This window comes from Chrysochloris asiatica, unplaced genomic scaffold, assembly GCF_000296735.1.
Source record: "Chrysochloris asiatica unplaced genomic scaffold, ChrAsi1.0 scaffold00137, whole genome shotgun sequence".
NCBI lineage: Eukaryota > Metazoa > Chordata > Mammalia > Afrosoricida > Chrysochloridae > Chrysochloris > Chrysochloris asiatica.
In genome coordinates this window covers 1,150,688-1,166,548 of record NW_006408655.1, presented here as the reverse complement: position 1 = coordinate 1,166,548, position 15,861 = coordinate 1,150,688, and the positions used below count along the sequence as shown (strand labels likewise).

The window sequence follows — 15,861 nt, the reverse complement described above, 5'->3', positions numbered from 1 at the left end:
TATTCTAATATGTTCCAACATATTGCGTTTAAGAAAATGTAATCAATAGTTCATATAATTTTCATCAAATGACCATAGACCTAATTATTATGATAAATGGGTTGTTTACCACAGAGTAGGATCAAATATTCTCATCAGATCTTTCAGATTCTAAATTATGTTACAATCCCACAAAGTTGCTGATTTTGCTTTTACACATATGTGCCAAACTAAAAACAAAACAAAACTCATTGCCTTGTAGTCGATTCTGCCTCCTCGTGACCTTATAGGATAGAGGAGAACTGTTCTATAGGGTTTCCAAGGCTGTAAGTTTTTATGGAAGCAGACTGCTACATCTTTCTGCCGATGAGTAGCTGGTGGGTTGCAACATCTAACCTTTTGGTTAGCAGCCAAGAAGTTAGACCACCACATCACCATGACTCCTTGTGACAAACATTATCCCTTATATCCAACCACAGGAAAAGTATAGTTTAGTTATCAGAGAAATGGAAATTTATACCATAATGAGATGCCACTATACTCTCAACAGAAAAACTGAAATGAAAAAAGATGAACAATACTAGGTGTTGGCAAGGATGTGAAGCAACCAAATTATCATATACTGCCCTTGAGAGTACAGATTAGAACAATCACTGTGAAGATTGGCAGTATTAACTTAAGTTGAACATATGCATACCATATGAGCCAGCATTCCACTTGCACATTCAACAGAAATGCACACGTATGTGTAACAAATATGCATGCCTAAATGTGCAATCCACCCAAAGCCCATCAACTACAGATAGGAGAGATCAATTGTGTATATTCAATACAATGGAATGTTATACAGTAAAGGAAATGAACCAATTACTAAAACATAGAAGACAAATGAACATACCAATCAGAAGGTTGAGTACCAGAACCCAGACACAAAATGATGCTGTTTCTATAAATCTTCAAAAACAGGTAAACGTAATGTTTACTATCAGAATAAAGCAGCATGCTTAGCTTTAGTGAGAAAGGATGGGGCATTGATTGAGAGGCCCAAAGGGGGATTTCAGATGCTTCTATTACCATTCCTTAACCTGGAACATGTGGCTACATGAGTATATTTACCTATGAAACTTCATCAAACTGAATACTTACAATTTGTGGCATTTTTAATATATTCATCTATCTTCTATGTTTTAGTAATTGGTTCATTTCCTTTGCTGTACAACATTCCATTGTACTGAGTGTACAAAATTGATTTTTCTTATCAATTTTTAGCACATATGGAATCCTGGTGTGGCGCTGTAAGATACAGCACTAGACTGCATGGTTGGTTTGAACAGCAAGACTGGTGGTTCAAACCTACCAGCCACTCCTTGGAAACCCTATACAGGGTCTCTATGAGTCAGAACCAACTTGACAGCACTTAATAACAATGTTTCACATCAACAAGAAATGGAAGTGGAAAAAACAAGGTGGAAATGGGTAAGTGATGCTACATTGTAGGGACTGCAATCAATGGCATTAAACAACCTGTGTGAATTATATTAATTAATTATAATTAATTATGGAATTATCAATAGAAAACTGATTTGCCCTATTCACACACAAAAAAAAGACACTTTATTTTGAAAATTAAAAAAGAAAAAAATGATGTTTACTTTCCAGACTAATTGTATATAACTCTGATAGTCTCTCATTGTTTTTAAAAACAAAAGTCCTTAATTCCTTTTCTTTATGTACATTTTTCATTTTCAACTTCTAAACATTTGAAAGCACAACATTACGAGCACTACCTAAAAGCAGCCGGTATTTCCTAAACAGAGACTAAAGTTCTTATAGATGACATACTGTTTGTGAAAATATAATTTTAAGGATTTTAAGGGTAAATTTTACTTTATGTTGTTTTACTACAGTTACCATGTGTACTAAGAAGCTTATATTTTCTTCTGCCTCATGTTCCTTGATGTTGAGGCCTGATATGATGACTCAGAGTTATAGATTCTAACTCCCCAGGGTTCAATCTCCTTGTATCAGAGACAGAATAAATTTGGACACTTGAAATGGAAAAGGCCTTAAGTAACTTTCCTTTAACTGGCTCACCTAAGGTAAGTAACGATTTCTCAATGCCCTTCATCCCTTCTGAGGCCCAAGGATGCCTTCATTCTGCACCTCACATCAGCCAGAGCATGCATGGCTCTAAGGCTGGGTCACAGTTGACTTCATCTTCTTTTTTTTCTTGTCTCTTGGCAAAGAAGCTTTGCTCTTTCTTAATCAATACTCTTTTTTCTAACTTCCTTCCACCCAAACAATTCTCAATTGACATATGCCAGAAGTAAAATTTTTACTAGTCGCCGAAGTGGGATTCAGACACTCTTTGTACACCAAAATGATGCACATGGGGAACTGAGGCTGGAGAGGGATTGTTTGTCTTTAAGGAAGGAATAAAGAGGTACAACCAGCTAATAACAAGTCTCCATTGATGCAGCAGGTGAACAAACAAGTTCAAGGCCAAATGTTGCTAACGGTGAGAGAGATATAGCTGGGAAGGCAGGCTCTGGGTGAATGTTACAAAGAGCAAACAGAACTAATGAGAGTCAACAGAGAGCAAGGTGCACTGCCACGGACAAAAATAAAACCCAAACAGTCATATATGATTTATAAAAGACCCTCCTTGCAAAGAAACAGGGGGTGGATGGTCATGTTGACGGGTACATGAAGCAACAGGGGGAAGTGGCATCCAAAAGAAATGTGGCAGCTTTTCTGGGTTGCCAACCAACGTTTGGGGAATGAGCTGGCACTGACAAGCGATTATTCATGTCAGTGTTGGCCAGAAACTGGTCATAGTTCAGCTAAGAAGGCAGGTTCTGCTCTGTAGTATCCTCTGTCTTTTGCTTTTCAGTTGAGAGGTGCTAGATGAAGACACTGCTCACCTGAACCTGGCAAGACTTTAGTGTTGACACATAACCCTGAGAGGTCTGGTTGCCTTTGTTCTTCCTCTCTTAATTAAAGTCCTTTCTGTTACATATAGAAGAGTATTTATGTGTAAGGAGTCTGACACTGCCTGTTTAGTCTAGGAGATAGTTCCAGACTGCTGGGCAAGAGTACGCCACACATTACTGAAATAAAGGGTACAATTCCAGAGTCAGCAACAGTTTAAATTATGTCTCACAGGCATTCCATGTTCTATTGAACCTTAGTAGCCTCAACCATTTCAAACCTAAGAACAATAGTCTCTTTTTCCATTTATGCCCAAACTTCAGCCACAGGAAAGTTACAGAATACCATTATCTCAACATCATAGCTGGTGATAAAGACACTCCCCCACCCCATTCCACCCTACCCCCATTTCTTTTCAAGTTCACTCACTCTGTTATGAAGAAATCCTTTGTAATGGATTTTTTTTTCTTTGTAATGGATTTTACACTTGTCTTTCCTCAACTTGCCAAGAAGTGTAATCAGTATTTTGTCTCACTTAATTAAAACATTTTAATTATGACATCCAGTTGCACAATTTTCACTTGAATTAAAAGCAAGCGTAATAAGACTAAAAGAATTTAAAGGATGAAGGTAAAAGAGTCAACTTAAAAACAACAACAACAACAACAACAAAAAAACGAAATTCATTTTCATATACATCAAAAAACTATGAATTTAAGAGCTATCTTACCTGACGGACAAAACTATTTGAGGTAGTATCAGATGAAGTGCTCCCATCAGATCCTTTAAATCTGTTTTTCCTTCTAGCTCCTTTTCCATATGACTACAAAAAAAAAACAAAAGAAAAAAAGAAAAGACAAATGATATTTTTATTAAACTCTTTCACAGGAATCAAAACAAAGAATAAATTGCCATCAGACAGGCATCATTAGGAAGTTATAGGGATCCCAGAAATTTATTTCAAACTAGTGAGTGTACAGGGAAGAGAGATTTTCAGACAAACAACTTACTGACTGATGAATTAAAACAATTTATGGTATTATAAATACACTATAATCACAAGGCAAATGTCAATAAAGATGAAGTATTTCAAAACAAGCATTAGATGAAGTTGACCTATTCTTATGTATGTGGTGGTGGTGGTTATGTACCATGGAGTCGGTTCTGACTCATAGTGACCCTGTACAGGGTTTCCGAGACTGTAAATCTTTACGGGAGCAGAAAGCCTCATCTTTCTCCCGCGGAACAGCTGGTAGTTTCAAACTGCTGACCTTGAGGTTTGCAGCCTGATTCATAGCCACTATGTTACCAGAGCTCCTTTCTTATGGATGTAGTAACTCAAAATGCCAATTGAGAGGGAAGGAGTCTTCATATCAAGTATCAATCCTATCCCCTCTATACACAGGGTTGATAGGAATGGGTTACTTGGACACTGGCTACCTAAAATAGGGCGGGAGCTATAAAGTCATGAAGTGGCTGGCTTACAAGTTTTCAAGAAGGAGTTTAGTTTCAGAGTGTGCAGGGGAATAGAATCCCCACTGAATAGTTTTCATCTTGTCTAGATGGGTCTGGAGATGGGGATAAGATTCTTATGATTCAATAGTGAGTAATTGTTATCATGACTTATTGCTACTGTCACACTGTAAAGGTAGAAGTTTTGTAACAAAAAGGGGGGAGTAGTTAATCTTACATTCCAGGAACAGAGGACCCTAGGATCATCAAGGGAGAAGAGTTTGAGCGGAATGTGGGACCCTATTAAGAGAAGCAGCAACACCAGCGATGGAGGCAGAGATGATGACTCGGAGAGAGACAGCAGCTGAGGACTCTAGACTCATGGAAGGGAAAAGGCTGTGTGCTGATGGCCGGGAGGCAGGTTTGCAGAATGTGCCCTTCAGATGTTTAAATGATTATATATTCCTGAATGTTTTTATGTACATCCTCTCCACCCCAAAAAAACACACACAAAAAAAACAGAGGAATAGAAGCAAATACTATTGAATGACGATGCACAGAGGAGATTGTAATCATTGCAATGAAAGGATGAATGTAAAACTGATGTTTTCCCATGCAAACTGTCACTCAATTCATAATAAAAACTTTAAAAAAAATTTAAGAACAGAAAGTTAAAGGGTTAGTTGTTTTACTAATAAGATTACGCTAAACACAAACATCAAGAAATAACTTGCCTTTTCTATTATATCTACAGTTTATAATAAAAGCACTAAGAATAAACTTTGATTCAATCTATGTTTAAGTCCAGGCATAGGTAAGTTATTGCAAATACTAAACATGAAAATACAAGTGAAAATAGGTCAACACTGAACATAGGTTGGAACACTACCTGTAGTTGGCCATGAGAAAATGTCTTAACCTCTCCAAAATCAGTCTTATTTATTATCTTTCAAGTGGGGATATTAATATCTCACAGGGTTGTTGCAAGTATTATATGAAGTTATATATTTATAGCAATTCCTAAAGCACATGGTAAGAGCTCAAAAATGATATGTAAAAAAGTTTTATCTACATTAGGATTGGGCTAATATTCTTAGAATTATTAGATTCAGAGATATTTCATTAAATTATAAGAATTTATAAAGGAAAGTTTTAAAGTAACCACATTGGGATTTTGCAAATGCCATTTTGTTACGTTTTATATATTCATATGGTTTTCATTAAAGTGGAAATATTTTATAAACCATAATGTACATAACACTTGGGCAAGTTAAAATCTATGACAAACATTTGTGTTATGAGTAATTTAGAGGAATTTGCAATCAGAGAGCGGATGAAATAATCTTAAAGCCAAAAAAAAAAAAAAAATTCTTAAGTTAAGTTTGTTCTCTTCCAAGTATCTAGGGGATTTATATAATACAAATGTATTTCCATAGCATTTCATTAACTCTCAACTTCATAAAAGCGAAGACCGCCTAGATTGGGCTTTCATAATGCTATGTACAAGGTTCTCCTCACTTAACAGCTTATTCTTCTTACTTCTGTAAACATTATTCAGTAAACTGTTGAAAAATAACATTCTTTGGACAGTATTCTTTTCCAATTATGCAAAGGTTTGGGCAGAAGTGTCTTTCAAGGCTTAAGAACGTTAAAGTATGAAAATGTTCTTAAAGTATAAAAATAAGTATGAAAATGTTCTTAATGCATAAAAAAATATGAAAAATAACTTTTTCATATTCCACATGAAAAAAATACTACCTTCAAAGCAGTTTTGAGGCCTATCATGTTCCTTGAGGGTGGGGGGGAAATCTATGTAAAATGTGTTACTTATCTTCATGAGGAGCATACATACGTTACCTCTGAGAACAAAGACACGATACGTCATCTCATTACTATGTCATTCCAGTACCATGTTTGACATGGGCAGAGAGAGTGTCTTTGAAATTCCATCATTGAAATTGGCTTCAGCTTTTTGATAAGTGTATTTTTACGTTTCCATGGCTTTGGTGTGCAAGCACTTTTACTCTTCAGCTGCTTTGGTGTTGACCACTCACAGTTGTACATACGGACACTGTTAGAGCTACAGCATCCATTCCCAGATGAAGCCACAGTCCTTGGCAGGAAGTTAAAGCCTGTTGCTCTAGAGTGAAACCAAATTCATGGCAACCTCATGCATGTTTTGGTAGAATTGTGCTCTATAGGGCTTATCAGACTAACTGGGGGGTACAAATGGTATGTGCTCAACTACTGAATTTGAATCTACCCAGCAGGGCTATGGAAGAAAGGTCTGGAAATCTGCTTCCAAAAGATTGCAACAAAGAAAACAGCATGTAACACAGAAAATACCTAGGAAAACCATGAGTCAAAATCCGCCCACCAATGATGGGTTTGGGATTCCCTTGTTTATTTAAGTTTATGAAAGCAGATTATCTCTCACAGCACTACTGAGTGGATTCAAGCTGCCAAACTTTTGGTTAGTAACTGAGTACAAACCTTTTGGACCACCCAGGGACCTAGTTTATTGTAGCTATTGTTGCTGTTATATGTCGTCGAGTCAGTTCTGACTCATAGTGACCCTGTATAGGGTTTCTGAGAGTAGCTGGTAGGTTTGAACTGCCAACCTTGTGGCTAGCAGTCCCATGCTTATTCTATAGCACCACACCAGGACCTAGGAACCTAGTTGTTGCTGCTGTTAAGTGTCATTGAGTCAGTTCTGACTCATAGAGACCCTCCAAAGGGTTTCCGTGGAGCAGCTGCTGGTTTGAACTGCTGATCTTGTGGTTCGTAGTCCAGTGCTGATCCACAGTGCCATACCAGAAGTCTTAGGAAACTAGTTAGATACATTTAAAAAATCTTACCAACTCTTTCAAACCCCTGTGAACACTGCATAAACATTTTTATTTCATATGTACTTAGCAATGCTCCATGCACTGGATTGCTAACAGCAAGGTCAGCGGTTCAAACCCATCTGCTGCTCCTTGGAAACCCTATACAGGATTGTTATGAGTTGGAACCAACTTGATGGCCCTTAACAACAACAATGAAATGCATAGATGACAAACGATTACAGTTTTAAGTTGAGCTAAGACACACATTTGTACAGTAAAAATCCATGACATACTAAATGGCATGCAAATGGTGGTCATTTTGCAAAAAAAAAAAAAAAAAAACTGAAGTAATATAGTGTCCTTCAATTGCTTAAATTTACAAAGGATGGTTTATTGAAAGTTAATTTTTTTCAAACCTTAATATTGTCATAGCAAATCCCTATTCATTATATAACATATTTATTAAAAACCTAAATAAAAAGATATACTTAAGTATGCCTCTATTCTATTTTACTAATTTCAACAATAATATATATTGTATATTGTTGTTGTTGTTAAATGCCATGGAGTTGGTTCTGACTCAAAGTGTTTCCGAGGAGCTGCTAACCTTGCAGTTCAAACTGACCTTTCCGGCCAGTGCATTATCATACAGCACCACACCCGGACTCCATTCAATGACTAGTTATTTTTTATATCAATATCCTGGACCAAGAAAAAAAAAATTTAAAGGGTCTTTTGGAGAACTAAGAGTATATTTTTACTTACTTTTAAAATGTTAGTGAAAAGTTATGCTGCCACTGCGAAATTATATTTCCTTTATCTCAATGCATATTTAAAATTAAGTCCATTCTATAGTACACATTTGTTATTTTATATTGTTGAAAATAAAGACTAGAGTGTTTCATCAAAAAGAAAAAATAAAAAAATGTCAAGCCCAAACATTCCCTAAGTGAAAATAAGATAATTAAGATAAATCATTCAATTACTAAGTAGACTAAATTTGAAACAGAAAAAATATATACAAGCATAATTTGCTTGTTAAGTTGTTACTTAAGCACATTTAAACTAATGAGCAATGGTTTGTTTTTAAAATATAATTTTTAGCAACACTACCTGACTTGACAGCATTTAACAATAACAACAGTCCTTTTTTGCAATATAGAAAACAGGTAGTAACAATTAAAGCAGACTACGAAAGACGCAAAAGGGAGGGAGGAAAGAGGGTTTGGTCTGGCCCTAATGCCAAGTTACCCAAAATAGTCCAAAAAGAAACTAATTTCCATTTATTGCCTATTAGCCCTGGCATGGCACTATAGAATAAGCACTGGCTTGGTAACTGCAAAGTCGACAGTTCAAATCCACCAGCCACTTTCAGAAACCTTATAGCATGTCACTGTGAGTTGGTAGTGACTCAACAGCACACAACAACAGCTTTATGAAATAAGGTGCTCTGGTGGTACAGTAGGTAAGCACACGGCTGCTCATTTAAAGGGTGGTAGCTCAAACCCAAACAGCAGCTCTGTGGCAGAAAGATCTGGCAACCTGTTCATGTAAAGGTTACAGCCAAGAAAGCGTTATGGGGCAGTTCTACTCTGTCATATTGGGCTGTTCTAAGATGGCTGTAAGGAGTTCCGGTAGCGTAGTGGTTACGAATCGGGCTGCTAACCTCAAAGTCGGCAGCTGGAAACTACCAGATGTTCCACAGGAGAAAGATGAGGCTATCTGCTCCCATAAAGATTTACAGCCTCCGAAACCTGTTCAGGGTCACTATGAGTCAGAGCCAACTCCAAGGTACTTAACAACAACAACAACAACAACAACAACAAGATAGCTGTAGCAGGGTGCACAGAAGACTAAGGACAAACCTTGCCTTCTGCACAACTGACTTCTGGCCAGATTCAGAAAGAAGTCTGAGCCAGGTACAGTTATTTTAACTGGTATAAGAATTAATTTTATCTTCCGGTAATTGTGTAAGTTAAGTGAAAGTTAAATATACTATTGGTAGGAGTAGAAGCATCCCCTAACAACAAAACTGAAGATACAACACCCTATATAAAAGGTTAACGTATTTTGCTCATCTTTTCTTGATAAGGCCAAGGCTACTTTCTATATACTCATACAACTGAGCGGAACAAAATACATCATAAAAATAAACAAGTATGAAAAGACAAAACTAAAAATTAAATTTAAAAAAAACTAAAAACACCCCCCAAAAATTGATTAACTTTTTTTTTTTTTTTTAATTCTCCCATACCCAATTAAGGAATAGACATGGAAATAATAAAAATACCAGAACAAAAATAACATTCAAGGGGAGCGTGATGGTGGTTAGTTTTTAACAAAATAATAAAGTCCAGGATCCATGACCACGGGAAAAAGGCTGCTGCTCTTTTCAGATACAGTTTCTTACAACAGAAATTCAGGATGTTACCATTACCAGGCTGTAGTACTACAACATGCTTAAAAAGCATCTGGCAAACTCAGCTGGGGTGGAAGCAGCTGGGATCTGTTGCTAGGAGCAAAACAAACAGGTCCCCTGGTTACTGTCTGTTCATTTTCAGGTATGACTGGAGGTGAGGGTTACAATCTCTTTGAGGCCTAAGATGCTGAGATTCTGTTCTTGTTACTCATGCATTTCCTCTTCTGACCCCATCATATTCTCAACTCGCTTGACCTTCATTCAATCTACTCAGCTTTCATATAGTTTCTATTCAACTCCTAGTGCTATAATTTAAAACAATGCTTTTTAACAGAAAGATGATGCAAGCCACCTACAGAAAAGATTGCTTTATAGCCATATGATGAAGGTAAAAAACAACAGGTAAAATTAATTGTAATGATATGTTTTACTTAATTATTATTGTTAAGTCCCTTCCAGTTGGTTCCGACCTCTATAGGGTTTCTGAGGCTTTAAATCTGTGCAGGAGCAGAAAGCGTCATCTTTCTCCCACAGAGCAGCGGGCGGACTCAAACCACGGACAGACCTTGTGATTCACAGTCCACTGCTTATTGTAACCTGATATGTATATATTCACAGCCATTTTAACATGTAATCAACATATAAATTATTAATGAAATGTTTTATATTCTTTATTTTGAAATCAGGTGTGGATTTAAAATTCTACCTCAATTTGGACTAGCCACATTTCAAGCGTTTAGTAGCTGTGGCTAGTGCTTCTTTACTGGACAAGACAGGTTCAGAGCTCTGGAGAGAGATCCCTACTTTTCTTCCTTTTCTTTGGAGGAAGACTGCATCTGAGGTCACACTGAAACTGTTCAACAGGTGCCCTAAAAGGCAGTGCAAACTACTCAAATTAGAACTTTCCTGAATTTGCAGTTAGATTGCTCCTTACTTCTCACGTAAGAAACATATGTATTTCATTTTTTTAAGACAGTATACTTGGGTGACAGGCTGGAATGTATGAGTATGCCTTTCCCGAGGCAGAAGTACTGATACAAAAAATGGAAAATGGGCAGAGTCTGGGTTTCTACAAGCTTTGCTTTGTTCATACAAAACTTGTACTATGAGGTGAAAAAGAAAAGATTCTTAAAAATCAACAATTGCTTAGAGGTCCCATTTGTAAATGAAAATGCCATTTCCAGTGGAATTACTATTACTTGGAGTTACAAATGGCAATTTAGGATAAGCACCAGGCTGCTAGCTACAAGGTCAGTGCTTCAAAACCACCAGCAGTTCCTCAGAAACTCTATACAGTGTCACTATTAGTCAGAACTGACTCGACAGCACTTAATAACGAGAGCCACTAAAAAGGGAATATTCCTGAGTCAGTCCCCTTTTTCTCTGCTGGCCTATCTTGACCAAACAAAGATGAAATAGATAGCTTTGCCAAGTTTCACACAGCCCTGGGATGTTATGATTTATTCGATATAAAATAAACAAGGCCATGTTTCTCTCAAATAACGGATGAAATATAAACACAATTTAAGTAAAATTGCTTTCATTTTTGAAAGGTAGAGAAAGCAAAAAGAGATGGAGTTGAATTTATACTTCTTATTTCAAGATTTCCTGATAAAATCCAAGTCTATTTTTCTCCTATTTCTTCCATATCTTTGCAATCTCTTTCCAATTCCTATGGATTTGAGTCTCTAACATTTCTCAGGCCTAGAGCCCTTGTACCCATTACAGGCCTTATTACCTCTTGTCCACCCAAAAGATTTTATAAATTTTCCCTCTGGCAGCTCCAGCTTTGGACTCCTGAGGCTCTAAGGTACCTTACGGAGCGTTCCCAGGTTGATACTTCGGAATGAGCTGTAAGAATACTGTTATGTTGTCATCTGCCATGAAGTCAGTTCCAACTCAGGGTGACCCAATGTGTACAGAACAGAACTGCTCTGTGGGGTTTAATCTACGACCTTTTGGAAGCGGATCACCAAACGTGTTTTCTGAGGTGCCTCTGGATAACTTCAGAACCACTAACCTTTCACTCACTAGTCAAACACTTAACTGTTGCCACTCAGGGTCTCCTGTTATGAATACTACAGGTTCTAAAACTTCTAACATGTGGCCTCAAATTTCCTTGTCAGTCTTATGCCTAGCTGATCCAAATCTGTATCTTTCTCTTTTCAAACTAGAGATTATCAACATGTGCAAAAAAAATTCTAACTTTGTTTCATGAATGGGCCCTCAATACCTCAAAAATTCTCTCTTGGGATTGGACTCTTCCTTCAAATCTCTTCTCAAATGCTATCTCTACCATGAAATCCTAACAAATTACCCCCAAGAGAATAATGAAACCGTATCACATTTGTCATGTAACTGATTCTTTTTTTTTCATATTTACAATTATTAGAGTATAAGTTATTTGAAGTTAGAAAGTGTGACTTCTCTTAATTGAATCATTTCATATTTCAGTTGCACAATTAATGTGTTGACTTAGGTTTAATTATGTAAATAACTAAGTAAATTAATATCTCCTATTTGAAAGCAGTCATGCTTTATATCATCCTGATTTCGACCTCCAGGAATTCAGGAATTCTATGCTTATGACAAGAATAAAAACTTTTAAAATCTCCTAAAGGAAATCAAAGAAAAAAGAAGACCTAAAAGACCTTTCATCTGTCAACATACAAAATTTTCATCCTGGTATTACCAAGGTTTTGAGCAGATAATTCATTCTCACCTAACCTGGAAAAATTTCTTGATAAAATCAGAAGTCTAGATCAAGTTTGAAATGATTTGATAAGAATTCAGATCCTCTGACAGAGTTAGATATGAACATGCAGGTAGTTAATTAAATGTCCCACCTCTGCTAATGAAGCTAAACAGCTCAAGGCAAACTAAAATTTAGCTGTTTTATTTTATGAAAGAAATTGATTTCTGGTTTTCACTATTCTAAGGTGGAGTGTACGGTTTAAATTAGTATGTTGATTTCCCAGTGGTAAAAGCAAGTTTAAGAAAGGTAGGCTGCTATAGCACTGAAATCCCCAGGATTCAGTGTCAAAATATCCAAAGCAGTTAGTTTCCCCTTACCTATCCAAAACAAAACAAACACTTGTAAATTTTATTACGTTTTCTCACCCCTGTTCCTACTACAGTGCATGATATTCTAACATGCTCACCCTCTGGCTATTATACCACAGTTTACAATCTGAAAAAAATGTAGTTTTGAAATCAATAAACCAATATAGTTAAGAAGAAACATTTCTCCAAAGAGATGCTTGAAATGTAGTCCTTAACCTCTTCACATCACTTGAGATTCGTCCACTGCTAGGAGACTGATTAAGTCATTTCCCTGTTAGGCTAAAAGTTGAGGAACTCATTACACAGTGACCTGAAGGTATCTGTAATCCAAACTATACCTGCCAAAGCCTTATGTAAAAGTGAACGCCTACAACTGACATATCCTATTTCACTAAGAGTAGTAAACCTGAATTTTCTCCCCAGAAACCACTAATACTCTTCAGAAAGGAAGGTGGTTCTGGGCACTGAAATGGCTAACATTTCAAGGATAAATAGAAAAACTTTCTTATCTCCAACTCGCTCCTGTTTTAAGGGAAACAAACGAGGTATGCCGGCAGTGCTAGAGGGAAGCTGTCAAAGAGGTGTATACATCATCCCAGATATGGAAGGAAGGTGGTCAGCTGTTCCAGAACGAGAGTCAAAGCGCCCTCACCCACCTACTCCCGCCCAACATCATCGACCTAAAAAATTAAAAATTAAAAAAAAAAAAATTGTTAAACCACCCCGCACTCAAGAGCTTGTCCAAAAGGGTCTGCGTTGAAGAAAGAGCTACATGAAGCGGAACCCCTTCCTGCCCACCCTGTACTCACGATCTTGAGCAGGTCCAGTCCACTTGCTTGTTTCATTTCTCTCCATGTGCTTCTCCCGGGAAGGATAGCTGACAAGGGCAGCCCGGGAGAAGCCTCTTAAGACTGAGAGGTCTCCCTGGCCCTTTCCCACTTGCTTTTCCGAAGCAGCGAAAATGGAAACCTGAGAAGAATCAGGGAAAGGCGAAAAGGGCAGGGTCACCGGAGCCAGGGGAGAAGTGGGTGGCAAACGGCGGAGAGGAAAGGAGGAGGTGGAGACGGAGACCCAGCAGGAGAGAGCTGCAAGTCTAGAGATCCTAGGAGAGCAGACGCTGGGAGAGATGGAGGTCAGCACCCGCGAGGCTCACAAAGAAAAGAGAAAGCGCAGCGCGCTTGCTACCTGTGCCGGGGCTCCAAGCGCCCCCGCGGGAGATGCGTTATCCAGCAGTTCCATCTGGATCTCCTGCGCCACCGCCGCTGTCGCTGTGGGAGGCGACTTGGACATGTCGATTTGGACCATTGGCAAAAAGTCGGCTCGAAGAAAGCAGCCAGTCCCTCTTGGAGATTCTCTCCCTCCTCCTTTCCCCAGACACCCTCTGCACCAAATGAAGCCCGGGGCTCGGCCTTAATGCGCCGCGCAGCGCTGCGCAGCGCCCGGGTGCTCCGCTCTGCGCTCCCTCGCTTTCAAAGCGCGGGACCGGGCTGTGCCATTTTGAAAAGCAAGAAGCTAGAGAGGCCGGAGCTGGTGGCGCCGGGAAGCAGTTGGGTGGCCAGTGAGGGGATCTCCGTCTGTTTTGCAGCGATGGCTAGGAGCCTCACCAGCGCCGAGGCAGGCAGAGTGAGCGCAGAGCAGCAGCGTCGGAGCGCAGCGGCAGAAACGGGAGCTGCTGGAGTCTGGAAGGTCCTAGCCAAGAGGGAGGGAGCTAGGGGAGCGAGAGCCCAGGGGGAGGCGCGTCGGAAAAAGAGAGTGACAAGGCAACCGAATCACAGTAGAAAAGTTCCTCTCAAGAGGCCGCAGGCACTCCAACACAGCCACTGCGCGTCGCCATGGCACACGCGTTGGAAAGTTGTTCAAAGCAACCAAAGAGCGGCCTTGCGTCCCAGTGATTTCTGTCTCAGGCTGCAAGGTTCGGCTCTCACTTCTCCAAAACCATCTATCTAGAACCCTAAGTTTCTTGATGAGAACAGGTCGTTAACTTCCAAAGGGAGCTTGGGTGGAATGACTGGAGAAGCTCTTAATCTGAATGTTTTAAATCTTTGAAACTCTCCCATAACTCTGGAAAGCAAGTGTCTACAAATAATGTAGACACTTCTGAATGTCCCATCAGAAATTGTAGGCACTTGGTTATGTCAATAATGAGAAGCCAGAATGGGAATGATAAACTAAGGTTTGGGGTCCGGAATCTGCAGTTGACATCTTGAACTGGTTCCAAATCCACTGCTTCGGAACCCAAGTTCTGATGTTTTCCTTTAACTCTTGTTTATCTTAGTCTTTGCCCTGATGCCAAAAGGCACTGCTTCCCTCACAAAAGTTAGACTTTCCTATAAAGCTGTAAGTCTGAACATCACATTTTAGACAAAATAGCACTTCCATTGTTGTTGTTGTTGTTAAGTGCCATCGAGTCGGGTCCGACCCATAGCGACCCTGTACAGGGTTTCCGAGGGTGTAAATCTTTACGGGAGTAGAAAGCCTCATCTTTCTCCCGAAAATCAAGATCATGAAGCCTTGATGAGGGGTAGTAGCTGTAGCAAGAATGTTTCATTTAGAACATTTCACTCAGATCTTCTTAATAAACAGTGTTCTAAAGTACATCTCACTCCAAAACTTTTACTAGTGGAAATCTCGGTAGAATAAGCTTCCCAGGCATCAGGTTTTGTTTTGTAACTATAGAATGTATACCTTGTGGTATACTTGCAGAAAATCAATACAATAGGCTTCAATTTTTATACTTTACCATGATATATTAAATTATTATGGGATATAGCATTTGCTCCTAATGATAATGGTAGATATTTTAAATTTATCTGCACCATACACTGATTTGATCTGGCTTTAAGGTTTTGGTGTGGCTAGTTTTGTTGTTTTGTTGCTAAGGGCCTTCAAGTCAGTTCTGATGCATGCTGAGCCTGTGTAGGGTTTTCAAGGAGCAACTTGGTGAGTTTGAACCACCGACCTTGCAGTTCAAATCAACCTTGCAGTTCAAACCAACCTTGTGATCCAATGCATTGTCCCATAGCAACACACCAGGACTCTGTGGTTAGATTTTGTTGTTGTTGTTGTTGTTATGTGCCATGGAGTCGATTCCGACTCATAGCGACCCTGTACAGGGTTTCCGAGGCTGTAAATCTTTACGGGAGCAGAAAGCCTCATCTTTCTCCTGTGCTTGTGACCATAGGACTCTAT

At 38.8% G+C, this 15,861-nt stretch overlaps 1 protein-coding gene across 7 annotated transcripts in view; it reads right to left on the bottom strand.

Annotated features, from left to right (window-relative positions):
- CACNB2 (calcium channel, voltage-dependent, beta 2 subunit) overlaps positions 1 to 13,992 on the bottom strand; it is a 494,901-nt gene extending 480,909 nt beyond the window's left edge. For 3 of the 7 annotated variants that reach the window (XM_006869886.1, XM_006869882.1, XM_006869885.1), the window contains exons 1-2: positions 13,482 to 13,517; positions 3,641 to 3,733 (exon numbers count right to left, since the gene is read on the bottom strand). In XM_006869886.1, coding sequence (XP_006869948.1) covers positions 3,641 to 3,733; positions 13,482 to 13,517 — 129 coding nt within the window. Of the gene's footprint in view, positions 1 to 3,640; positions 3,734 to 13,481; positions 13,518 to 13,857 lie in introns of those variants that run through there. The other 4 variants (XM_006869883.1, XM_006869881.1, XM_006869879.1 and 1 more) reach the window with 3 other exon arrangements.
- Between the last annotated feature and the right edge of the window lie 1,869 nt (positions 13,993 to 15,861).